The 26604-nt window shown below is 41.5% G+C and overlaps 1 protein-coding gene across 2 annotated transcripts in view; it reads left to right on the top strand.

Moving 5' to 3' along the window:
* The window catches only part of ST8SIA6 (ST8 alpha-N-acetyl-neuraminide alpha-2,8-sialyltransferase 6), a 56052-nt gene that overhangs the window by 25676 nt on the left and 3772 nt on the right, over positions 1-26604 (top strand). For both annotated transcript variants that reach the window (XM_080974508.1, XM_080974507.1), the window contains exons 4-8: positions 10033-10119; positions 20974-21118; positions 22537-22646; positions 23428-23520; positions 25694-26168. In XM_080974508.1, the coding sequence (XP_080830634.1) occupies positions 10033-10119; positions 20974-21118; positions 22537-22646; positions 23428-23520; positions 25694-26162 (904 nt within the window). In that variant the 3' untranslated portion in view covers positions 26163-26168. The remainder of the gene's footprint in view (positions 1-10032; positions 10120-20973; positions 21119-22536; positions 22647-23427; positions 23521-25693; positions 26169-26604) is intronic.

Here is a 26604-nt window from a genome sequence, read left to right on the forward strand (position 1 = left end):
CTCCCACCACTGATGATAGAAGGTCCCTTCCTTTTGTTTACATTTCCAGCATTTGTTATCTGTCTTGTACATCTTAGCCAGTTTTACAGGTGTCATATACCACCTGTAGAGCATCTTCATCACATTTTCCCTCAGTAACGTGCATGCCGTAAATTTTATGTTCACTCTCCATAACTTTTCCCAATCCTCCAATTGAATATTATAGCCGAAATCCCTTGCCCATTGTACCATCACTGATTTTACTTCCTCATCCTTCGTATTCCACTCTAACAATATTTTATACATTTTTGACAGGTTTTTATATTCGTTGTTTATTATCTCTTTTTGGAATGCCGATTCCTTTTCCTCGTAACCCCTTTCCTTCACCTCTTTTTTAAACATTTCATTTATCTGAAAATAGTGCAGCCAGTCATATGTAAATACTTTAACCTGATCGTATGATTTTACTTTCCACTTCCCTCCTTCATTAATAACCATTTCTTCATACTTTCCCCACTTTTCTCTCATATTAACTTTCTTTACACTTATTATCTCCAACGGGGATAGCCAATGTGGAGTTTTCGGTTCTAATATATTTTTATATCTGTCCCAAACCTCTATTAGTGGACCTTTAAAAATGTGGCTACAAAATTCCTTATGCACTCTCTTTTTATCCCTCCATAAATACGCGTGCCACCCAAATCTGTTATTATGCCCTTCCAGATCTAGTAATTCTTTGTTCTCCAACTTTACCCATTCTTTTATCCAACACAGACATGCTGCTTCGTAATACAGTCTCATGTCTGGTAGGGCGAAACCCCCTCTTTCTGTTACATCTGTTAATAACTTAAACTTAATTCTGGGCTTCTTTCCTTCCCAGACATATCTAGAGATCACCTTTTGCCATTCTTTAAAGTTTTTTGTACCTTTTAATATGGGTATCGTTTGGAACAAAAATAACAGCTTTGGGAGCACCATCATTTTGACCATGGATATTCTTCCCCAGAATGATAATTTCATCCTGGCCCAGACCTCCAGATCTTTTTTAATTCCATTCCAAACCGGGGTATAGTTATTTTGGTATAAATCGATGTTTTTGTTGGTAAGCCAGAGTCCCAGATATTTAACCTTTTTAACAACCTCAATTTCAGTTCGTTGCTGTATTAATTCAATCTTATCCTGATCTAAGTTTTTAACAATCATTTTTGTCTTACTCTTATTCAATTTAAATCCTGCTAACATCCCAAATTTCTCCATCTCTTCCAAAATCTCCCTTAAACTCTCTATAGGTTCTTCCACTGTTAAGACCACATCATCTGCGTAGGCTTTAACTTTGTACTCATTTGAACCTAATGTTACCCCTTTAATTTGTTTATTTTGTCTTATTGCACTTAGTAAGACTTCCAAAACCACAATAAAGAGCAACGGCGAAAGCGGACATCCCTGTCTTGTTCCTTTGGATATTTTTATATCTTCAGTAATGACATTATTAATTATCAGTCTCGCTTTCTGTTCTGTATAAATTGCCTTTATGCCATTTAAAAACTCTTGGCCCACCTCCATGATTTCCAAATTTTTCAACATGAAATCCCAGACTACATTATCGAAGGCTTTCTCCGCATCTACGAAGATTAGGCTGGCTGGTTTATCACATCTATCAGAAAGATATTCAATTAAATTAACTATACTTCTTGTGTTATTTCTTATTTGCCTGCCCGGTAAAAAACCCGCTTGGTCTTCGTGTATAATTTTTGTTAGTATCTTTTTTAGTCTTTTGGCTAGGATTCCGGCGAAAATCTTATAATCCGTATTTAGTAAAGAGATGGGTCTGTAATTCTTAACTTGGGTTAGATCCGAGTCTTGCTTTGGAATTATTGTGATAAATGCCTCCTTCCATGTGCCTGGGATATCTCTTTCCTTTAGGATGTTATTCATCACGTCAATTAACGGAGTCATCAATGTGTCTTTCATTTCTTTATAGTAACTCGATGTAAACCCATCTGGGCCCGGTGCTTTCCCTCTTTTCAATTCTTTTATCACTTCTTCTACCTCTTCTCTACATATTGGGGCATTTAGCTGTTCCCTTTTGATCTATTGAAATCTTCCTCACCATCTTTTCTTTTAAATATCTTTCTATTTTTTTTTTATTGTTCCTTTCTTTATTCCTATATAGTTGCTCATAGAAGTCTACGAATCCTTTTCTAATTCTTTTCGGGTCAGTTGTTTCTTCTCCGTTTATTTGTATTTTGCTGATTGTATTTTGTTCGTTCCTCCTTTTAACTTGCCAAGCAAGCCATTTTCCTGACTTATTGGCGAATTCAAAATTTTTCTGTCTTAACCTTTTGATATTCCACTCAACCTCTTTATTTATTAACATAGCAAATTGAGTTTGGAGGGACTTTATTTCCTGCATTATCCTTTCATTATTCGGTTTTTTAATCAATTTTTGTTCATTGTCCATAATCTGTCTCAAAATCTCCTTTGTCCTTTTTTCTTTGTTTTTTCTTTTCCACACACTTTGCTGAATAAAAAGGCCCCTCATTACTGCCTTACTTGCATCCCATACCACACTTATTTTCACCCCTTTATCTAAATTATCCAAAAAATATTCAAATAGTTTCTTCCGTATTTTTTCAACGAACTTTTGATCATCCCATAAGTTATCGTTCAACCTCCATCTGAAAGTTCGTTCTTCAGCTCCCTTCATCTCCATTTCTATTGGGTTATGATCAGAAATGACTTTGGCCTGGATTTCAATTTTTTGAATTCTTGGTGTCAATTCATTTGATATCCATATTTGATCTATTCTTGACATTGATTGGTTTGGTTCTGAGTGATATGTGAATTGTTTCTCCAGAGGGTGCCTAAGTCTCCAAATATCTATTAAGTTACAATTCTTGGTCATCATAAAGAATGTCTTAGGTAACTTTCCTTCTTTGTTCTTCGTTTTTCTTAGTCTGTCCATTTCAGTTGAAACCACCCCGTTCATGTCTCCCATTATTATGATTTTCTGGTCCATGTGTTCGAATAGCTTCTCTTCCAATAATCTAAAAAATTCTGTTTTGTTTCCATTTGGTGCGTAAATCCCGACTATTATCAAAATTTCACCTTGCCATTTAATACGAACCGCTATTATTCTTCCTTCCTCATCCTTAAATAATTGGTGGGATTCAATTTTATTTTTAATGTAAAGTACTACACCTCTTTTTTTCTCTTTATCCGAAGATATAAATTCATTCCCTAACCTCTTATTGATGAGAATTTTCCTGTGTTTCTTGGCCACATGTGTTTCTTGAAGGCATATGATGTCCAAGTTCTTCTTTTTTAGAATACGTTCAATTCCATTCCGTTTTTTCTTATCGTTCATTCCATTAATGTTCCAATTCCATAATTTTAGCGTCATTTTCCTTACCACTGATCAAATTTGAATTTTAACCTATATCCTTTCTGTCTCTTCTCCTTCTTCCTCTTCTTCGTCTTCCTCAAATTTTCCTCCGTTCTGTTCTTCTTCTTCTCCCAATTCTGGTTCCTCCCTCAGTCTTAGTCCTCCTTCTGCTCCTTTAGTCTCCTCCTCTCCCTGTTGAAGCTCTTTATATCTTCTTGTGAACTTTCCTATTTCCTCGGGGCTTGTCAATCTTCTCTTAACTCCTTTATAAAAGAATGAGACACCTTCTGGAAATTCCCATCGAAAGTCAATCCTATTTTTCTTAAGCAGTTGCACCAATGGTTTGTAAGGTTCTCTTCGTTTCAGCAGCCTTATTGGGATATCTTTAAATATAATTATGTAGTTTCCATCGATATATAATCTCTTCTCTCTATTCCTTTGCAAAATCAGGTTTCTCATCTCTCTATCTTTAAACGTAACTAAACAGTCCCCTGGGAATTTCTTTACCCTATTTGATTTAATTTTCATTCTGTATACATTTTGTATTGTCTTCGCCACATCTTCTTCCGCCAACTCCATCCACTGCGCTATTTCCTTTATTAGTTTTTCTTTTATATTTTCATTTTGTACTTCCGGAATTTGCCTCAATCTTAGATTAACTTCTCTCTGTTTTAGTTCATTCATTGCAATAGAATCTTTTATTTCTTCCTGCATTTTATTTAAATCTGCTATCTCATTTCTCATTTTTTCTTCTTCCCGCTTCATTTCTTTCATTTCCTGTTTAGTCTTTTTTAATCCTTCATCCACTCTTTTTGAGACCTCCTTGATCTGTCCTTTCAGTTCACTTACTGTTTCCTCAATCTTTTTGTCCACTTTTGATTGTATAATTGTCAAGGGTTTTTCGTAGTGTAAACCCAAAATTTTGTCCCTTTCTTCTTTGGATCGAAGAGTAATCAAACAGTCCCTTATTTTAATCTTTCTTCCTCCTTTCCCCAATCGAAAAGCCCTCACAATCTTAAAATCCTCTTGTTTCAATTCCGATTTCCAAAAGTCCAAAAATTCTTGTGTCAAAAAGTCTATCAAGGTACCTTTCTCCAACTCAGGAACAGCTCTGATTCTAAGATTCGTTTGTTTGTCTTTCAAGTCAATCATAGATAACGTTAACTTATGTTCTGCAATCTCTTTCTGTAAGTCTGGTACTTTTTCAGTTTCCAATTGCCCCAATTTAAATTCTACAGCAGCCGTTTTTTCCTGTATAGACTTTGAGTCTTGCAACAATTTCTGAATAGATTCCGTATTGCTGTTTACTTTTTTCTCCAAATTACCTAATGTTTCTGTGTTTAAGTCAATTTTCCTGTTTGCAATGTCCACTTTCTGATTGGTCTCTTCCACCTTCCTATTCGTTTCCCCCACTTTTGTACTTAGCTGCTGTATTGATTCATTAATCTTAGTCAGAGCACTGGCTAAAAATTCCTCAGACATTCCACCAGACTTAGGTTGTATTGCCGAGGCGGGCAAACCAGCAGATGATTGCCTTCTATGTGTCCAAGGTTTCCCTGATCTCAAAGTTGACTGGTCCTTATGACCATCAGCCATAACAGAGTGAAGGTCAAATTCCTTTCCCACGTCTGATATTCCTGTTTATAAATGGAAAATTCCTTTCCTTTCCTGCAATTGCAGAGAGTCCCTCTAGATGGACACTGTTACCGCCTAGCAAGTTACTGTCTTTTGGAAACAACTGGGGAAAGATACTGAGTAAAAAAGAGTCAAAAGTTAAAGACACAATATAACTTTCCAGTCCTTTCCAATCCTTTCCCAGTAAAATTGGCCACTATGTATCTCTTTAGCAGCCAGCAAACAGCTTTAACAGCTTTGACAGCTTTGACAGCTGAGTGACAGATCACTCATTTAATCCTTCAATTTAAACAGTCCAGTAGAATCAAAAGTCTTTCCCTTAACTCTCTTAAGGGTAGATCCCTCCAAAGTTTTCAGGTCAGAAAGAAACACTTATTTCAATTCAGCTCCCACGTTTAGCTCCAAATCTCTTTGCTTTGTTCTTTATACAGTGCAGTGAAGCGGACTTCCTGTTTACGCTTCCACCGCGGTAGCCAATTCAGACATTTTTAAAAAGCTTTAAACTCTTCCGCTTTTTCGCCAAAGTTCCAAATTAATCCAAATCTTGCTCTTTTATCCGATTCTTCTACTCACGGTTAGTTTTTGAGTCCGAATGTCCCAGGAATAAGTCAGCGCTCTCCAGCAACGGCAACGCGGCTTCGCTCAGTGAGAGCAGCGATCCGCTCGCAGCACCGCGCTTCTCCCCCGCTCCCTTCCGAAGCCTCGAAAAGGCTTCCTTTCAGGTTGGGGGGGGGCGCTTCAAGGTGCCCGCCGAGCCTCCACGTTCGCAGGAGACCGGAAGTCTCATAGTTGGAAGGATTCTGAAGCTGTCCAACTTCCACACTAAACAAGAATCTTCAATAACCTTTTTAGATTAATCTCTGTTATCCATATCATGTTCTACTTGAGCATTAGATGGTATAATCCATCTTCTGAGTTTTATTCTTCAGGATCTATTCCCTCACAGTGAATAAATTTGCTTATTTATTAGAATTATTTATACCCTGCCTTACAGCCCCCCATGGAGTCCCTGGAGCAGTCCACAAACATACATGTATTATACTAGTCTCTCTCTCTTTCTCTCTCTTTTTCTCTCAGTGTGTCCTTCATGTGACCATTGAGCAGGCATCTAAACGGAGTGCTTTGATGTGCTTCAGAGCTAGACATTGGCTCTGTGGCTTTTTAATATGTTGCCAGTCCAATGACATCTCTTCCAGAATCTGACAGTTGTTCTCATTTTGTGATCTCCAGCTTGCTGATGTCCTGAGGCAGAAGTCTGCTTTTAGAACCGTGCAGGAGTTTCCCCTCGACAGCATAATTGCCCCAAGTCACACACACACACACACACTCACAGTGTCCTTTCTGTTGTATCAGCTTTATAGTCTTTCCCCTTAATTTATCAAGATTTCCCCCTTAGGCCTCAATCTTCTAAGTGAAATTATTTTGTGGTATATGATGATATTCAGCATCAAAGAATGGAACTGTCAAGCAGTTTTCCCCACAGCCAACTAATTCTCTCTCTGTCTCTCCCTGGCTGAACTGCAGCCTGCAGCTAATATAACCATACTTTTTATGTAAGTGGTTGCTTAGTAAAATCAGCTAAGTTGGAGTGACTTGGAGGGGGGTTGTTTTAAGAAATCTTCTTTGGATGTGTCTATCAGCTACAATGTGCCAATGTCTATTGCATTGAAATGTTTATTTTAAGAAAAATTCTGTTCTGCTCATCCTGTTTGTTCTGGGTCTCTCTTTTGCTAAGTGTCCCTTTTACAAAAAGAAGAAAGAAAACTATTCAGCAGAGTCCCTCGCTTCTTGGCTTTAAGGCTGCATGACCTACTATCTTTATATGTGCTGTAAGGGTGCCTGACCTTCAAGGCAGAGAGAGCAGCCACCTGTCCTGTCATCTCAGATGATCTCACCCTTTACATACCCAGCCGATCACTGTACTCCTGCAGATCCCATCTCATCAGGAAAACCCTTTCCGTGTAATGTAGGAACTGGGCCTTGAATGTGACAGCACCCACCCTCCGGAACTCCCTCTCATGATATATCAGGCAGGTGCCATCTCCATGGTCTCTTCAGTCCCTATTGAAGACCATCCCTTCCAACGAGCCTTATCTCTAAACCACTAAGCCTCTTGGGCTTGCCAGTCAGAGGGTTGGCGGTTCAAATCCCCACAATGGAGTGAGCTCCTGTTGCTCTGTCCCAGCTCCTGCCAACCTAGCAGTTTGAAAGCACGTCAGTGCAAGTAGATAAATAGGTACTGCTGCGGCAGGAAGGTAAACAGCATTTCCATGCACTCTGGTTTCCGTCACAGTGTTCCATTGCACCAGAAGTGGTTTAGTCCTGCTGGCCACATGACCCGGAAAGCTGTCTGTGGATAAACACTGGCTCCCTCGGCCTGAAAAGTGAGATGAGCACCGCAACCCCATAGTCACCTTTGACTGGACTTAAACTTCCAGGGGTCCTTTACCTTTTAACTATCAGTGAAGATTTTTTTAAAAAAGAAGATATTATCTGTATTGACCTATGAATGAATGAATATATATGGTTTATTATTTAGGTTTTTGTTTTTGCTTCAGGGTGTTTCACAGGAAGTGATTTGTGTATGAAATTGTCATCATCTCAATGATGGTTCTCTGGGGCTGATGTTCTGCTGTAGGTGTTCCATTATTGGCTCCAGTTGGTAGGAATCACTTGCTTCATCCTGGCTGTGTAGCTGGTGTGGCAGAGAATAGTGGTCGTTTGGAGGGGTCGCCAAGGATGGGAACTTTAACATGATAATTGCCAGAGTGTTTGTGAGTGGGATCTGAGGGGTCTCACTCTGCTCTTGAAATCCCCCATGCTACTTATTGCTAGCCAGCAGAGTTGCTCCAGCAGTGAGTGATTCCTGGTGGTCTCCTAGCGTTGAGTCCCCAGACAGTGTTGTTGGGGCATAAGATTGCACACACCCTTACTTTGAAAAATGTACACAGGTCCAACTTAGACAACTTACAGTATATGTATTCAGGAGTCCAGCTTTTCTTGGTCCCTTCCCCCATTTCTTTTTAAATGGATCTTTCCCTTAATCCCAATCAAAGGAAGCTGCTGAAATCAGGGAGCTGGAATAGGGAAAGATGTGTGAACCTCCCCAGGTATACCAATGTTTCTCTCCTATTTTAGAGCTGGGAAACCAGGACCTGCACTATTTTTGGAAGGGGTGCAATGAAAAGACGTTAGTACCCTACTTCAGGGCCACCTACATTTGGTTGCTCTGTGAGTTGGAGGACAAGGCGGTGCCCCGCCCAAAAAACCATAAAGTCCAAGACTTTATGTTATCATTCGCAGCTTAACAAGCAAATGCTTGGATTTATTTATTTTTAGTTTTTATTTGATGGCTTAAAAAAAAAGAGTAGCTACATTTTTGAAGAATCGTAACCATGATGTGCAGAGACATTTTTAACAGTGCAATCCTATACATGTCTACTTAGAAACACAGCCCTATTGAGTTCAATGAGACTTACTCTCAGGGAAGCATGTGTATAGTATACTTACTCACAGACCTTCCAAGTGTCCCTATTTTCCAGGGACAGTCCTGGATTTACAGAAGCCATCCCAGTTTCTGATTTAATCCCGAATGTCCCGCTTTCCCTTAGGACATTCCTATTTTCATCAGAAAAATGTTGGAGGGTATGGAGTTATGTGACACCGCCCCCCCCCCCCCAGCCAAGGAGATAAGTAAATTACAACCTTTAGAAGACATCTGAAGGCAGCCCTGTATAGGGAACTTGTTTTTAAAAATTAATGATTAATTTTGTTTTAATATATGTTGAAAGCCGCCCAGAGTGGATAGGGCAACCAAGTCAAATGGGCAGGGTATAAATAATAAAATGATGATGCTGATGGTGATGATTCAATAGGACATTCCTATTTTCATCAGAGAAATGTTGAAGGATATGTACCCACTTGGAAGTAAGCATCACTGAACTCAATATGGCTGCACTTTGAAGGCACAAACGGAATTAGCACTGGCAGCAAACACACAGAATATTTGTTTTTAAAATCCGAATGAAGTCTTGTTTCCAAGATGCTTTATCAAGGGGTGAAACATTTCAAGGGCTTGCATCTTTGTGAGGCCTTTGCCACTGAGGCTCATTGCATCTGAATGTGATGTTCTGCTTAGAATGCGTCTCGGCAGACAAACATTCATTTTTGCAACAAAAATATTGAACAACCCTGAACACAAAAGGGAAGCTGTTGAAAGAGCCCAAGAAATAAATAAATGAACATTCAAGGCAGCGCAGGGTGGAATGTTGCTTCACAAGGCTTGCCTGTCTCTCCAAACATCATAAATGTTTAAAAACCTGGTTCAACAAGAAGGAGATTATCTGTGGCACAAATGGGAAGAGATGTGTGTTTCAGAGAGGCTGTTTCAAGTAGGGCTGCCAGGTTTTTTTCTTCAGAAGCAATTCCGTTATACTGTGGAGATCTGTGGAGCAATGTCCATGTTGCTCAGCTGGAAATGCCCAGCTGGAAGAGCTCACATCACTTGCTGACCTTTTACCTGCCTGCCCGGCCTTAATTCAAAACCATTGCTCATCTTCTGCTGTGTATTTTGGAAAGTGGTTTGCCTGTCTGATTTCTACACATCTGGACACCTCTTCAGATACCATATATCCAAATTTTGCATTATTATTCCTGAGATCAAGGAGCAGGTTTTCATCTATGCTTAGATGGAATTGGATGCCACTTGGAATCAAGATGGCGAACTGCGCCATTCAAAGCAGTTTTTAACCAACATTTACATATTTGTTTCTGAGATCAAGAAGCAGCTTTTCATCTATGTCTCCCTAGGAAGAGGGACTGATTGTTAAACCTCTGTGGGAATTGTTGCTGCTAACAATTCTCAGCCCCCTTTACAAACTACAGTTCCCAGGATTCTTTGGGGGAAGACATGGCTATTAAAATGCTATAAGGATGCTAAAAACGCATGGTGCAGATGCGGTCTATGCCACACCATGTATTAAAGGGCAAAAAAAATGTATGCTTTTGATAACACATTATTTTAATCTTTTCAGATATTCTGAAGACTATTATTTGCAGATAGTTGGGAAACTACAGAATTGTACGTGGAAGAAGAAGCCACAAGAGTATGCCAGATTCAGGTAAGTTTGTTTCCTTAATTCTACAAAACTGTCTGCAGGAGAGCTGTCTATGAAAATGTGATATACTGAGATAATCAAAATCTTGGGGTTTTTTTTACATCTGTTGTACAGAACATACAGTTGTCTGCTTCTTGCTGCTTTGGGAATAGAATGCTATATTAGGGCAATTTTCAGCAGTGCAAAAGCTGAAGGAATGAATAGAAATACTGCTTTGTCTACCTTGCTGCCCTGGGAGGGAGGGTAGGATATAAATTAAATACCTTCACTATATAAAGAAATGCATAGCAGAATTAACCCAAGCTATTTCAGTGGGTTCAAAAGCAGTGTTCATTCTTTACGTATAGAGAATGGGTGGCATGTGCCTTTCAACAATGACACAGATTCCGTAGATTTGTGGGCAACCGTAGGAGATTTATCTGTCTTCCACCCATGCCTTTGCACTTTAACCTTGTGGGCGAAGCTTTCCATTAAAGCAATTTGACATCGTTCCCGATACCAGAATCCAAGGAGATTAAGAAGAGAAGTCTTCTGACGTTTTGCAATTATTATTCTAGCAGCTGTTAACTAGAATAATTATCAAATCCTTAAAGAGTATGTTCTTTGCTGATGAGAAGATTACTGCTGTGGAAAACCTCAGAGGTCCTGTATAGAATTGCTGGGACACATCTGATACACACTAACAAAGATCTTAGTTCTCTGAGTGGTGGTCCTTATGTAGCCAAGGGGATGGGGAGAGAAGCACACCCCAGTACAGTGCAGTAGGAAAGTATCAGCAGAGCTAACTGTTTGCAGAAGAACAGAACCATCTTTATAGAGGAAGTAGGACTTTGGGGTTCAGAAAAGGGCGACCAGAATGATCAAGGAAATAATAATAATAATAATAATAATAATAATAATAATAATAATTCATTTATACTCCACCCATCTGGCTGGGTTGCCCAAGCCACTTCTGGGCAGCTTCCAAGACATAAAAACATCATAAAACATCAAACATCATAAATTAACCAAAATAATAAAATAATAACAACAAAAACATACATTTATTGTGTGTGTTTGTTTGTTAAGTAAGAAAACTAATAAAAAGCATATTAAAACATAAACATCAAACATTAATAGTATCAATCTTATCCAATATAAAAGTCACAATAACTTTAAAATAAGCAACTTATATCAAACAAAGCAACATTCAACAATCCATCTGAATCTAATAGTAAACAGTAAAATTAAACCTCAGCAAATAATAATTAAACAGTTCTGCTTCCATGGTCAGAGTCCCCAATGCTGCTTAATGTCAGTTGCTGGAAACCACAGGAAGGGGTGTTCTTATTGTGTTTGGGTCTTGCTTGCTGGTTTCCCACAGACATCTGGTTGGCCACTGAGAGAACAGGATGCTGGACTAGATGGGCCGCGGGCCTGATCCAGCAGGGTCTTATGTTCTTAACACTTTGGGGTGGGTGAAACTCTGCAAAGCAGCTGAACGAGAACTGGGCATGCCAGAGGCGCCAGCTTACGAGGGTGATTAGGGAAGGCAACGCCCTGTGGTTAATGCTCTAAGCTGCACTGAAGTCTGAAGTTACTGCGACTATTACCTCTGAGTTTGATGGGCTTTGGGTCATGCCTCCGAACTCTTGATGCAGATGTGTGGCAATGAGCAATGGAAGCTAATTTTAAACAGTACCCGATAAACAGTTTGAAAAACTATTTCATTATAACTCGCATGCAGCAGCGGTGACATTATCTTTGTAGAAGGTTACCAATTAGCTGCTTTTCAAAAACAACCCACAGATTTACTTATTTTTAATGTGCTTTTAAATATAAACTCAAACTATAGGTTCTGCAACTGGAAGATAATTAAGAAAATGAGGCAGAATCTAAGGCTTTTGTTTTTGGTCTGATTTTCCTCTATTAGAATGAGGCAGGGTGACTTTTTGTTTCTGCATACATAACCAACTGAGTTGCCGGTGGTTCTGAGGGAGAAATGTTTCTTCAACGAGTGCCTGTTTTCATGTAACTCCCCCTGCCCCCGCCCGATATCTTCTCCTTTTTACACTTTTCAGAAACAGGATATTAAAATTTCACAGAGATCTTGCTTTGACAACACATCAGAGGCTGGCAAGAGTTCTGATCTTTTAATACATCTGAGAAAACAGGCTTCTCCTCTTAGAACCGACTACATCCCCTGAATTTCTCAGTAATTGTGAAGACACACATGTTGTGGATTGATGTCTCTGTGCCCCCATTAGAGAAGTAGATCAACCAACCATCTGGGGTGCCAACATTCTTGGGGAGTCTGTTTCCGCTATGGAAATGTCTTGAAAAGGAAACTGCTGCTTAGAGGAGGCTCATCGTGACCCTTGGGTTGCAGTCTTCTACATGCTTAGGAGTAAGTCCTATTGAAAGAATAGATCTCACTTTGAGTAGTAGAAGAAGAAGAAGAAGAGTTTGGATTTGATATCCCACCTTTCACTCCCTTTAAGGAGTCTCAAAGCGGCTAACATTCTCCTTTTCCTTTCCTCCCCCACAACAAACACTCTGTGAGGTGAGTGGGGCTGAGAGACTTCAGAGAAGTGTGACTAGCCCAAGGTCACCCAGCAGCTGCATGTGGAGGAGCGGAGACGCGAACCCGGTTCCCCAGATCACGAGACTACTGCTCTTAACCACTACACCACACTGGCTCTCAGTAGATGCCCATAGGATTCTGCTCAGTTGCTCTCCTTACAGCTGTGGCATAACGTGAGACTCTTCTCATTTTTTCTGGCTCCCCAGCACTGAGCCAGCAGAGATGATACTTGGAATGGCAATCCAGGCCATTTGCTGCCTCTGACTGTCTGTGCAAGGATGCTCCAACCAAGCGTAATTTCACACATGCAATATGATGCGCACAGCAGGCGCCTGGCTTTCATCTGGAAGTCAACTGTAGGTTTTTGGCTGACACTTGCAGGCTTTTATGCCGATAGACCAGAGTTGGGGAGCATTCTCTTGTGGACAAACTTACAGAGGTGGCCACATGCCAGCTCTGGGGGTGGTCAGAAGCAAAAGTGAGCGAGGCAACTGATTCCAACCTTTTCTACAGTAGGCTACATTCCAGCCAAGCAGAAGTCAAAGGTTCCACACGCGCACACAGGGGTGCCAACTTGAGTGAAATATTGGGGGGATTCAAGGTAGCCATGCCCTGTATAATCGATCTCAAGACATGGCACGTGCACACCATTTAAATGGCAATGCCCATCAATTTTGGGGGGACCCTCAAATATTTTACTGAGGGGGGAAGGGACCTTGGCCCCTAGGAGTTGGCTTCTATGCACACATGTATCTCTCTCCATCTGGGCAAGCAAGAGGCATTCTCACAGTTAAAAGACACTTTTTGGTCAAGCAAAAGCACTTGAGAATGCAGAGCTGGTAAAATATGGTTTAGGTATAGGTGATGTGGCCCGAGGTCCCCCATGTTAGTGGAATCGTTTGAATAATGCAGACAGAGTCCAGACAGAAAAGAAATTGATAAAACTTTACTGAGTAAAGAACAATGTATAACACAAGGAGATAGAAACAGAGGGGTTTGGTCTTTCTTAGGTCAGGCGTTATTCATAGCAGGAAAACATGCAAGGGGAGAAACCGTCCAAACTGTACAGCCAATCAAGGCATGAGTTACTTGAAGTAGTCTGATCTAGGTGGCAGCAACACACCCACCAGTTGGCTGACTGTTGACAGAAGTAACCCTTAGTTTACTAACTGAATGATCTCTCCTGTTGCACTTCCAACACTCTATCCATGGTATATAGACCATGTGCAGATGAGCCATCCCTAAGCCCGAGCCTGGCTTTGCAAACTGACTCCATGCAACAGGGTGAATTGGTCCTTTAAGTGCTGTTGCAAAGGGGAGAAAGCAAGTGGCATAGCGTGGGTTGCTGGTGCCCGGTGGTGGGGCAAGTGTTGTGCCCACTGGGCAGCTGGGAGGAAGTAAAGAAATGATGGACATTGAAATAAAAATAAGCAAACTGCATGCCAGTCAGCTTTTGTTAATTCATATTACTCATTGTCTCATTGCTCAGCGTATGAGAAGGACAGACCTTGGGCTTTGCATGTTGATCACCAATACTTGTTGCCAGGCACAGGTAAAGCCACCAGCAAGCAGCTCTGGCAGTGTTTTCTGGCAGTGTATCATTACATTAGGTAAGAGGTATCAATGCATGCAGATATTTGCGTGCAGTGCAGTGTGGGATCTGCACTCCCATGCATAGCAGAAAAAACAACAACCATGAACACAATGGGCTGAGTTTATATTGGATCTAAACAGGCTAAGGAGGACAGCCATGACACATCTGTAGCAAGTTCATAAATACAGACCTGAAGATAAAACTTGGAAGTAGAAGAAATCAAAGCTTTTCACATTTCCTTCTAAATATTAACAGGGTGTAAAGGACTTACACTGCTATAATCACCATGTTAGTGACTTGCTTTCTTGAAGCCTGTCACACATTCCCATCTATTATTGGCACTGTATCGAACATGCAAGAAGACCGATATTTAATTAATGAGTAGCTTGAAGTGGTGATCACGCAGAGAGGGCTTGACACATCCATCACCAGCAAATGTTCCCTGACACATAATTTAAAACCAAAAGTTTGAAACAGGGGAAAATGTCAATCACAGAGCACAGTCACAAATCAATTCTCTCCGGCTGCTCAGTGAACCACACAACATACTAATTAACCTACATTTTTGGTGTCTGTTTCTGCCCTAAATACAGGGCCGTTATGACTCTAAGCTAAAGCAACTGTTGAAACAGGAAGGAAAGGTTGAGGGCAGAACTTGATGCACATCAAACAAAAGCAGCAGGAGGAAAGTACCATATTTTTTGCTCCATAAGACACACTTTTTTCCTCCTAAAAAGTAAGGGGAAATGTCTTTGCGTCTTATGCAGCAAATGCGTGGTCCCTGGAGCTGAATTGCCCAGGGGTGAAAAACAAATTGTGCCTTTTTTTTTTTAAGAAAGAGGGAAGGGGGTGTTGAAAGGAAGCCAGTGAGCAGCTGATCGGCAAGCGATCAGGAGGGAGATAAGGGACGCTAGTGATAAAGGAGGCTGCCTGGGAGGGGGGAGATAAAAGCACATGGATCCTCAGGATTTTTGCATTGGGTCACCCCAAATTCACCATCAGATCACATAGCATGTCCATGGCTACAGCCTGCACACCCCCCCCCATGCATCCACTGTTTCGTGGGACTGCAGTGGCGCAAAAACATGGTTACAAAGCACGGATCCGCATGGATTCTCAGGATTTTTGCATTGGGCTACCCCAAACTCACTGTCAAATCACATATCATGTCTGTGGCCACAGCATGAACCACAAAAATCATACATCTACTGTTTCGTTCAGAATATATTTTTTCCCTTGTTTTCCTCCTCTAAAAACTAGGTGTGTCTTATGGTCAGGTGCGTCTTATGGAGCGAAAAATACGGTAGCTTTGGGTGTGGGTGATATTAAGCAGCGAATCAACCTGGGGAGGAGTGCTTATCCCTTTCCCTGCCAGCCACTTCTCCACTATAACCCCACTTAGCTGCTGCTTCCCACCACATCCAACAGTTCCACAGGGAGCTTTGCATTTGCCTACAAAGGTCTGCAATATGGGGAGGGCAGGGAGTAGTCTTGGAGGAAGCAATTCCAGAAGCTGCACAGAGGACATGGGTTAAGTACTCTTTTCCCCAACACGTCTCCACTCAAAACCAGCACCTCCCAAAGCCACTCTTCCTTAGGTCAGACAGCTGTGTGACTTTTCTTTAGAAATGTAATGTATAGTTCTCTGTAGTCTCCCCATATTCTTATTTGATAATAATAATAATAATAATTATAGACACAATCTACATCTGATGGAAGGAGACCCATTTGCTTAAGCCCACATTAGTCCAGTCATGCACAAAATAGGGAAAGGGGGTCCAGGTTTTAGAGAAAGGAAATTTTGTGAGGGTATACTGAGCACTTGCTCTGCTTGCAACCCCATGCTTTTCTCCCAAGCCAAGCTGGAGTTGGGAAAGTGAGTCTGCCGGTGGACCCTTTTATCTTCTGCCCACCATGCTTGTGCTCTACTACTGAGCTATGATTCTTCGGTAAAGGATGAGCCTTTTTGAACTTCAGGAGTATATATTTCAATCTCCCCCAATTGCAAATTAGCCCCCATCACTACTTTTTGCAAAATACAACCCTGGGAAGGGGCTTCTTAGCACTCTCCCCTTTAGCATTTTTTCTTCTAATTATCCCCCTTCAAGTTCCTTACCTCCCCATCCTCACCCGCATAATAGATAAAAGTTAAAGGTAAAGAACCCCTGGACAGTTAAGTCCAGTCAAAGGCGACTATGGGGTTGTGGCGCTCATCTCGCTTTCAGGATGAGGGAGCCGGTGTTTGTCCACAGACAGCTTTCCAGGTCATGTGGCCAGCTTGACTAAACCACTTCTGGCACAATGGAACACCATGACGGAAACCAGAGTGCATGGAAACACTGTTTACCTTCTCACCACAGTGGTACCTATTTATCTACTTGCACTGGTGTGCTTTCAAACTGCTAGGTTGGCAGGAGCTGGTCCCCCATAATAGAATACATGGAGCATATTTATAATGGTGTCAGTATAATTGTGGATGTTTCAAATGCCCTGATGCCATTATACCATGTGCAGAATGCAAACTATCCAATTTGGTGGGAATATCCAATAGTGTGGGAGTTCTGGAACGTGGGGTGTTTGCAGATCATCAGTATTTTCAAGTGAGATTCAATCACATACTGTTAAATTCAGGTTGTGTCGTTAAAGTCTTGCACAACAAACCTGCTTCCCTGAAAGATAAGATTTTGTGATAAGAAAAGGGATGGGAAAATGCACTGAAACATGTGAGATAATCCTTGCTTTGCCGCATCGCCATCTAACCTTCCTGCAAACCAATTCAAATGAATGCTTAATAAATAGTAAATGTCATTTAATCTCCCTGCAAAGAAATCAGGATGAATGCTCAGTAAACAGGCCATCTAGAAGTGACCGTGACTGCTGGTTACTGCCATAATTTTTTTTAAGCATTGGATTATAGGTAACTCCCAAAGCCATGGTTCTCCATCATTTTGAATCTAATGAGCCTGAATTTCTGCCTAAAGACCTTCTTAGTCAATTGAATGCAGCAGCAGAGCTGTTCATAGCATATCATTGGAAGCAAGCTTCTAAACAGCAGTGGATTAATAAATGTTTGAGAGACCATTTGCCTGGGCAAACTTGCTGAGCAGGTGCAACAAGCAAGGAACCCCAATTCTTTCTTAAAAGACTGTATCACTTATATAAGGCTGTCACTTATATAGCTGCTGGTGAGCAAGCTTCCCCTAAAGCTGAATTACTCTAACTGTCCCACAAGCTTATACTGAGGGCTGTAATTAGTGAAATGATTTCCAGAGGGTGTTAGCCTCTTGCAGCAAAAAACAACAACAGAGAATCTTCTTTTGACACTTTAAAGACTGACAAATTCATTAAGACGTAAGTCGCCATAAGCCACGAGCTTTATGCCATAATGAATTTGTTAGTCTTTAAGGTGCCACACGACGGGGTGAGCTCCTGTTGCTTGGTCCCTGCTCCTGCCAACCTAGCAGTTCGAAAGCACGTCAAAGTGCAAATAGATAAATAGGTACCACTCTGACAGGAAGGTAAATGCTGTGTCCATGCGCTGCTCTGGTTCGCCAGAAGCGGCTTAGTCATGCTGGCCACATGACCCAGAAGCTGTACACCGGCTCCCTTGGCCAGTAAAGCGAGATGAGCGCTGCAACCCCAGAGTCAGCCACGACTGGACCTAATGGTCAGGGGTCCCTTTACCTTTAAGGTGCCACAAGATCCTTTGTTGTCTTTGCTGAAATCAGCGGTTTTCCTTGAAATAAGTGGGATAAATATTGCATTGTTACGTGTGTTCTTCCTTTTCACTGCATGTATTTTGAGCTTTATTTCAGAATACATTCTGTGCTGCAAACTGGACACGTTTCAGTTGTGTGCTTCAGCCCAGAAGCAGGGAGGCAGCGAAGGCTGGACCTTGAGCCACAACATAGGGGACCCAAAAGACGGCCCAGAAAGCAGCAGGTGATGATGGCTGTGGCAAACAGACCCACAACATCACTTTGGCTGGCATGGATGTGCCAGAGCCCCCTGGGACTGGTGCTGGTCTCCTCTTCTTCCCTTTCTTCTTCTTTACTTGGGGGGCTGGCCAGCTAGGCACATTCATGGTTACGGATGATTTTGTTATTGTTACTTTAAAATTATGCCTACAGCAAAACGATGCTCATTCCCAGGTAAATGTGCTTAAGCATCAGGCTAATCGGAAGTCAACTGTAGTCATGATGGTGCTGTGATTTAAGCGAGTTTTTAAAAAATAAAATGCAAAACTGCATAACTGCATATTATTTTTTTTAAAAAAAACATGGTTAGCTTGATCTTTCTTTCTCTCTCCAATGTATCAGGAATGTAGAAACAGTTGTAAAGTACAGAATGGTGGTGTTGGGAGAACAAAAGAAATATTTATTTGCTGCTTTAGAGATTTCAGAGAATCCCAATGGAAACAGAAGCTGAAATTGTCCATTTTGCCTTATTTGTCCTATATCCAGAATGAAAATCAATCCAACAAATATGCTCAGTATTCACTGTTGCTGTTTTCAGTCTGCAAATGATACGTAATTGTAGGTGTGTCCCGTTCCCCTATTTGCATTGCATTTCCTTTGTATTGAAATGAATTATCCTTTCAACTGAAATTAATGGTGTAGAATAATGTTGCCTCTGTCAGAAACTGAGCTGCAGCAGAATGGAAACAGCACTGCATGCACAGAACACAGGTTGGAACAGACATAGGCAAACTCGGCCCTCCAGATGTTTTGGGACTACAATTTGCCATGGAGCAAATTGCGATTTGTGCTGCAACATGCGAAGCTGATCCATAGGATCTGGCTGCAAGAAAGAGAGATAAGACGGATGAGCTCAGTCTCAGTCTACAAAAACAGCAGGAATAGCTCTAGGGTACACAGAAAGGTATTTGCTCATTAGATAATGCCATTTTTTTCTGTAAACATCAGAACTGGTCTGACGCAGCCTGCCTCACACAACCTGCGAGTTTGCCAGCAGTGAAAACCTTTCAGTTTAATAAGGGTGCCATTGTCAGCCTGAGTATTTTAATGAAAATTTTGCCGTCGCTGGTTTTATGAGTTGTGTTTCTTTTAAACCTTAGTGTTTCTTCTGTTCTGTTCTTTTATTTTGCTTGACTTTGGACATTTTAATGATTAGAAAAGCCAACTTATTTGTTTCATAAAGCATTATAAACGATAATAAACTCATGCAAAGTCCAATGTCAAGGATGGTTAAGTTGCTGGGAATTTAACTGAAGGGACCTCTACTCATTGTATATGATCCCCCCAAAAGAGAATGTCTCTACTGCAGAACGTCATCAAGTTTTATTGTGTTTATTGATCTCTCAAGAAAGAAAAATGAATAATTTCAAACTGCTCTTCTGTTATTCCCTCCGTGGCACAGCGTTGCGTCGCATTAATATCGCACTGCCTGACTGTGTTTTATCACATTAGCTAAACCATAACATTAATTAGAAACAATTCTTTTCTTATTAGTTCTGAAATCTTCTTTTATGCTAGACTGTTTCCGATTATATTGAAGCATTCCCTTTTATGCTGGGGGCAATAAAGAAGAGGTGTGCACCATCATTGCTAATGAACGTTATCCATCACAAAGGCATTTCAGTTGATGCTCAGATCTCGAAAGCCCAAACGTGAACTGTGCTGCCCTAAACTTCTCTCTGGATTGCATGCGAAGACTCCAGAATACCTTTGGAAAGCAGGAATTCAGCTTAGAGCTGCATTGAAATGGTCAACTTCATGGGTTCAATTTCATATTTTTCTGCCATGATTTAAGATTGGCAGCTCTGCACCATATTCTTCATGGTAGTGACTGGGCTGGTCAAAGCATGAATGAAATTTAAAAAAAATAAAATTGCTGGCACAACAGACAGCCAAGAGAGCTGGCGGAAGCAGCATGGATGCAAAGCACTTCTTACATATTCAAGCACTTTCTCGGGGAGTGGGGGACACAAATGTTCAGTTTAAAAATGAATCTTTTTTCTTTCTTTCCAGGGAAGTAGTTTTGTATTCAAAGCACTTCCTCGGTGCCTGGAATGCAAAACCCACTTCCGTCCAAGTGCTTTTGCCTTTGCCCTGATGCTGCCTCCCCGCAAAACCCCCCACTGCTTAGCACTAAATCAGAACAGCAATCGAAAACCTGACCGCTGTTTTCCAAAGCAACAGGGCAAATGGAGGCGTAAATGACCCCTCACAATCTGATGACCATCAGTTAAAGGGAGCCTCTTTGAAGTTGAGTTTTCAGTGTTGATCAGCTAAAATGGAAAAAAGTAAGGTCTCAGAGCCTAAAAGGATACAACACAAAAGGAAAGTGGATTGGAAGGAAGGAGGAAATAAGGAAAGTCAGATGCAAGCTCTTTGTTCCAAGTTCTTCTGATGACTATCTGGAATGGAAAAATTCAAAGAAAAAACTGTGCCTCTTTTCTGTATGGATGGGGTGGTTCCTCACCCCCTTTTCTTTCCTCCTTTACTGGAGTCTCCTGGGGCTGCTTCTGCCAGGTGACAGGTGATGGAGCGAGGAGCCTGGCTTCTCAGCAGAGCTCTTCGTGGTCTTGCATCCCTCCTCTTCCCTCCTCTATTACAATCAGATGCTCTGGGTGCTGCCAAGGGCCACGAGTAATAAAGCAGGTTTTGTTTTGTGTTCCTTTGCCGCCTCCACAACATTTATTATGCTGATCATTTATTTATTTATTGTTGTTGTGCAGGTCAGAGCTTGCCTCGTGCTGCGATGCTGCTCACAACTTTATCGCTTCTCAAAATAACACCCCGCTGGGAAGCAACATGAGTTATGAAGTGGACAACAAGAAAACCATTCACATCACAGAGGATATATTCAGAATGCTGCCTGAGGTAATAAGAGCTCCTTGGATGGTTTCATGGCCATAAAAATGTAATCTAAAAGACACACACACCTTCAATCCTTTGGTATTCTGTGGGTGCCTCTAGACCCAGTATGCTGCAGGAAGGACTCAAGCACATATCAAGAAATGTAGGTTTGTGTAATTAAAGTGGATTAAAGCAATCTGTTGCCTTAGTGCAGCAAATCACTTAAAAAACAACTTTTTGTGATTAGGAAAGTGATGGGGAAATCCATTGGAAAGGGTGGGATGGATGAATGAATGATTAATTGGGAGATGCACTAGTACCCAACGAGCAACTCAGGATGAAAGCAGGAGGAATGCTCTGTGCCATATAAGCTCTCCACAAATAAATCAGAATAAACAATCAATAAAGTCGGCATAGTTTAACCTCCATGCAAGCAAATCAAGATGAATACTCAATCAAGTGAGGCATCTACAGGAAACCTCTGTGGTGCTGTCCCTCAATACTTTTGCTCTATTAAATATTCCTCTTTTTTTCTTCATTTATCAGTAACCTAATAGCCAGAGTTCTGTGGGTGATGGGCCAATCAGAACCAAAATACCCAAAGAAGCCCAGTCAAGAGCAACACAAAAAAGATGTAAAGTGAAACAACCACGTCAAAGCAGAAATTAACACAGTTTAAGGCAAATGTCATAGGATACAGAGAGCCACGAAATGATCCCCACACAGTTGAAAGCCACCACCCTAACGCTCCAGTTAAGATAGAAATTAAAAAGTATAATCAGTGTGTTGTATTCAAAGTTAGTTCTGCTCAAAGTAGATTCACTGAGATTAATTAACATGACTAACTTGGGTCCATTAATTTCAATGGGTCTATTCTGAGTAGAACTTAAAAGTCCTGGAGCTCTAAAACATTTTTTGATTGGTGCCTAAATAATGTTAACAAAGGCACCAAGGTGAGCCTCTCTGTGAAGGACATTCCACAGAAGAGGTCATCTCCTTTGGAGCCACCCTCTGCATCTCAGATTGCGGGGCCCCTTGAAGAAGAAGGGTCTCAGCTGATGTTCTCAGGGCCCAGGTAGAAACCATAGTTCAGTGGTAGAGCATCTGCTTTGCGTGCAGAAAATCCCAATCCATGGCATCCCCATGTTGGGTTGGGAGAGACCCCAGCCTGGAACCCTGGAGAGCTACTGTCAATGTAGACAATAATGGGTTAGAAGGAATAGCAGCCAGATCTGGTATAAAGAGATCTTCCTGTGTTCCTAGGCATATCTGGCTGATTCCAGCATCCCCAGGTTGTGAAGGCTCCGTCATCATTTTCAGACCAATGGTCAATAAATAACTTTTATAGCAGCTTCTTAGAATTAGTGGTGGTGGACATAGGACCTATGAACTCTTGCTTCTGCTATGCAAGAACAGAGTGCACCCGTTGTTTTTGTTTTCAGTCACAGCCCCTGGATTACCCATTCAAGAACTGTGCCGTGGTTGGAAATGGGGGGATCCTCAAGAACTCCAGCTGTGGAGCAGAAATTGATAAATCCGACTTTGTATTTAGGTAAGAAACTCTAAACTGTGATGCATGCATTAGCTTGCACAGGGTCATAGGCACTCTGACACCGGCATCCTTATTTCTGCAGTTTTTCTTGCCCGTTTTCATAAGCCTCAGACATGTTATCAGAAGTGCATGATTTCTACTTAAGGACAAATTTCTGGCCACTTTGAAGAGCAGAAATGTGCTCTGAAATATGCAAGTAGCTCACACGAGCATATTTGTGGTCAGTTCCTAGGTGACATTTCTGTTCTCTTAGGGTCTGTGAGAGCTGAGGCTAATAGTAGCGAGAGAGAAGAAATTCAACACCCCCTCCCTGTTTGCTGTGGTTCAGACAAAAATGTCCCAATGATGATGATGATGATGATGAAGAAACCTGGCAGTGGCATCTGCATTTAGTGCCACATCTAGTTTAACTCTTAGATTTGCTTTTGTTAAGAGAATGGCCACTATGCACAGAAAGAGGGGTCTCCTGTTGCCCTGTCTCTCCCTGCCACTGTTGTGTGTGTGTAAATATCTACATCAGGATCTGCTGTCCCTGTGGATCCTGCCACCTGAGGCAGTCTCCTTACCTTGCCTCATGGCTGGACTGGCCCTGCGTGTACAATATTTACAGCAGATGCATGTTGAAAGTCCAATTGCAGACAATAGTGCTTGCTTCCTAGTTACGTGTGCCTAGGACTGCAGCTGTAGGGAACAGACTCAAGTGACATGTCGAAGAGATGTCTGGATGCTATAACAATGGGATGTTTGAAGTGGCTCCTAAATGGCTCTTGTAAAACTTCAGGTGTAACCTTCCCCCAACAATGGGAAGCATCAGTCAAGATGTTGGCAACAAGACAAACCTTGTGACAGTCAACCCGAGCATCATAGCACAGAAGTGAGTATGACTGCAATGTTTTTTGTGTGACTCGTGTTTAATTGCTTGATTCTCCATTAGAGAAACGCATCGGCATGTCACCACTACAGCCACTGAATTGCAATTGCTTCGTTAGCGGTCCCAAGCTCCCTTTTAACTGGCAGCCTAATGCAGATTGAAAGCCCTTAAGCTTTTCGTGCTTTTGGAAAGAGCTGGAGCTTTGGTGAAAGGAATAAAGCAGCCATTTGTGATTTTGCTCCCACAAATTCTCAGCTGTGCAGCAAGGACGGTTTTACAAAAATCATAGCCACCACCTAAATCAGGGGTGACCATTGGGGGGGGGGGTTGCATGCTAATGGTGGGGCAGGGGCAGAACGAGGGGTTGGGGAAAATTTGATTCAGTTCCCATATCAAGGCTAATCTACCTAATTCACATTATCCAACACACTACCGTCTTTTGAAATTCACACTTCTCCAAATGTTGCAATGCTGTGCTCCAGCCAAGTAATTTTTACCAGGGTGAGGGTGTGCATAGAAATGCAAATATTAGTGAAAGTAACGTTTTGTTAGGGGAAATGACATTGGAAAAAAATGTGTTCATTGGCTTAAACTATGTACAAAAATATGTATATTAGGAGAAATTCACACTAAGATACACTGAATTTTCATGAGGACATGAAACAATGGTCTGTTGTTAATACAAGAAGAACCGGACTTAAGACTAGAAAAACGAGAAACTAAACTTCAGGTTTTTGCCCATCCTTAAGTCTGAACCTTCACTCTCTCTTTTTCTGCCACCCCCATTTTCTCTCCTCTGTTTCAGCCTCTCCTTTGTCTCTTTCCCCCTTTTCCAGCAGGCTACAGCAGGTGGGACATATTGCTTTTGCAAAGGTTCTGAAATAATCACTTGCAGAAGACTTCTGCCATCCCAGATCTAAATGGCAGTCAGGTTCTGCTTACAGAATCTGCTATCTTTCACATTCACCAAGTTTTTTTATGTGTGTGTGTGCATAGAAACTATATAAACCACTTGAGAGAGAGAAAAAAAGTCTCCAAGTAGCTCAAAGTACTGGCCTAGCTCACATGTGGCACTAAGCCAAACTATGTATGGTTTAACATGAACAAGCAATCATGCTAGTGCACAGTTTTTTAAAAAACCACACCTACTTCTCCCTTGCCACACCATTGGGAGCTAAGCCAAGGTTTGCTTTAGTGTTACGAATGAATCCAGTCATGTGGTTTCACTCCAAGCTTGTGGTTTAGTGCTTGTGGTTACTTTGTAGGAAAGAAACCATGAGCTCAGGAACTCATGATCCATAACAAAAGACAAACCATAGCTTACTTCCTAGTAGTGGAGCAGGACTGTGAGAGAAGTGAAGTGGCCTCATTTTTCTTACTGTGCACCACCACACTTCTTTGTTGTTGTGTTTGTTATTACCATATTTATTAAATTTATATACTGCTAAACTATAGTTTGGCTTAGCATTGCACACAAACACCACCACCATAACTTAGTACAGCAGCTAGTTTTGCCATACAAACTGTGTTGATTAGATAATAAATAGCAAATAAACAGAAATGGGGCGATTGGCTCCTTACAGAACAACATTTAGTCTTCTTTTCCATGTTATTTGCTTCCTGGGGTGGGGTGCAGTTTGCAAATAATATGGAATTGTGCTATATTCCATGATATTTCTGGAAGCGGCTTTTGCATCATGTGAAAGCTCAAATATAATATGAAAATTAAGGAAACTTCAGGAAAATGGAACAAAATATCATGTGAATGCAGCTAGAGTCTCACAAGACTGAACAGGGCATTGCTCCTGTTGCTTTTATAGGTGGGATTTAATTCTCATTCTGTTTCCAGTGGTGAGCAGTTTATAAAATACAGTGGTACCTCGGGTTAAGTACTTAATTTGTTCCAGAGGTCCATTCTTAACCTGAAACTGTTCTTGACCTGAAGCACCACTTTAGCTAATGGGGCCTCCTGCTGCCGCCGTGCCGCTGGAGCACGATTTGTGTTCTCATCCTGAAGCAAAGTTCTTAACCTGAAGCACTATTTCTGGGTTAGCGGAGTCTGTAACCTGAAGCGTATGTAACCTGAGGTACCACCATACAATAATGGACCCCACTGAATCACACCCAGAGTATCTGTACTGATGAAAATTTTTCACATGTCTTTTCGTCTCTGCAGATATAACAAACTGAATGAAAAGAAACTCGCCTTCCTTGAGAACATTGCAAGCTATGGTGAAGCTTTCCTTTTGCTCCCTGCCTTTTCCTTCAGGAGCAATACAGCAGCTTCTTTCAAAGTGCACCAAACTCTGAAAGAGTTCAGTGCAAAGCAGGAGGCCATATTTTTCTATCCCAGATATCTCAGAAATCTTGCCCAATTCTGGAGGACTAAGGGCGTCAAAGCCTATCGGTTGTCTTCAGGCTTTATGATCACCAGTGCGGCTGTGGAACTGTGCGAGAACGTGAAGCTCTATGGCTTCTGGCCTTTCTCAAAAAGCATTGAGGGTGCGCCTATCAGCCACCACTACTACGACAACCAGCTACCCAAGCCTGGCTTCCATGCAATGCCCAAAGAGTACAGTCAGATTCTCCAGCTCCATGGAAGGGGTATCCTCAAGCTGCAGTTTGGCAAATGTCTAACTGACTAGGCCAAGGTAGGTTTCTTTGTGGGAATGTCCTGCATTTCATTAAGCCAGGGGAGTCCCATGCCTCGCATCGGGGATGGGGAACCTGTGTCCTTCCAGATGTTGTTGGACTACAATTCCCATCAGCCCCAGCCAGCATGACCAATGGTCATGTACGATGGGAGTTGCAATCCAGCAACATCAGGAGGGCTAAAGTTTCCCCACTTCAAATGTTTTAGGCAGAAAATTCCAGCCTGGCCTGGATGTTCTTGCAATGATTGAGCCTGCCATGTAACGCAGGGCAGCTCTATAAGGTGGCCATTTCTTGCTTTAAAAGAAAAAGTGAGAGTGGCCAAAATTACATTATGTTTGATTAATCACCAAATGCCAGAGAAGCAATATGGGATTTTAAATTGAGACAAAACTGAAGTGACTTGTCTGACTGCTCATTCATCAGTGAAGTGAT

The sequence above is a fragment of the Podarcis pityusensis genome (genome assembly GCF_964106645.2).
Source record: "Podarcis pityusensis genome assembly, chromosome: 12".
Taxonomy (NCBI): domain Eukaryota; kingdom Metazoa; phylum Chordata; class Lepidosauria; order Squamata; family Lacertidae; genus Podarcis; species Podarcis pityusensis.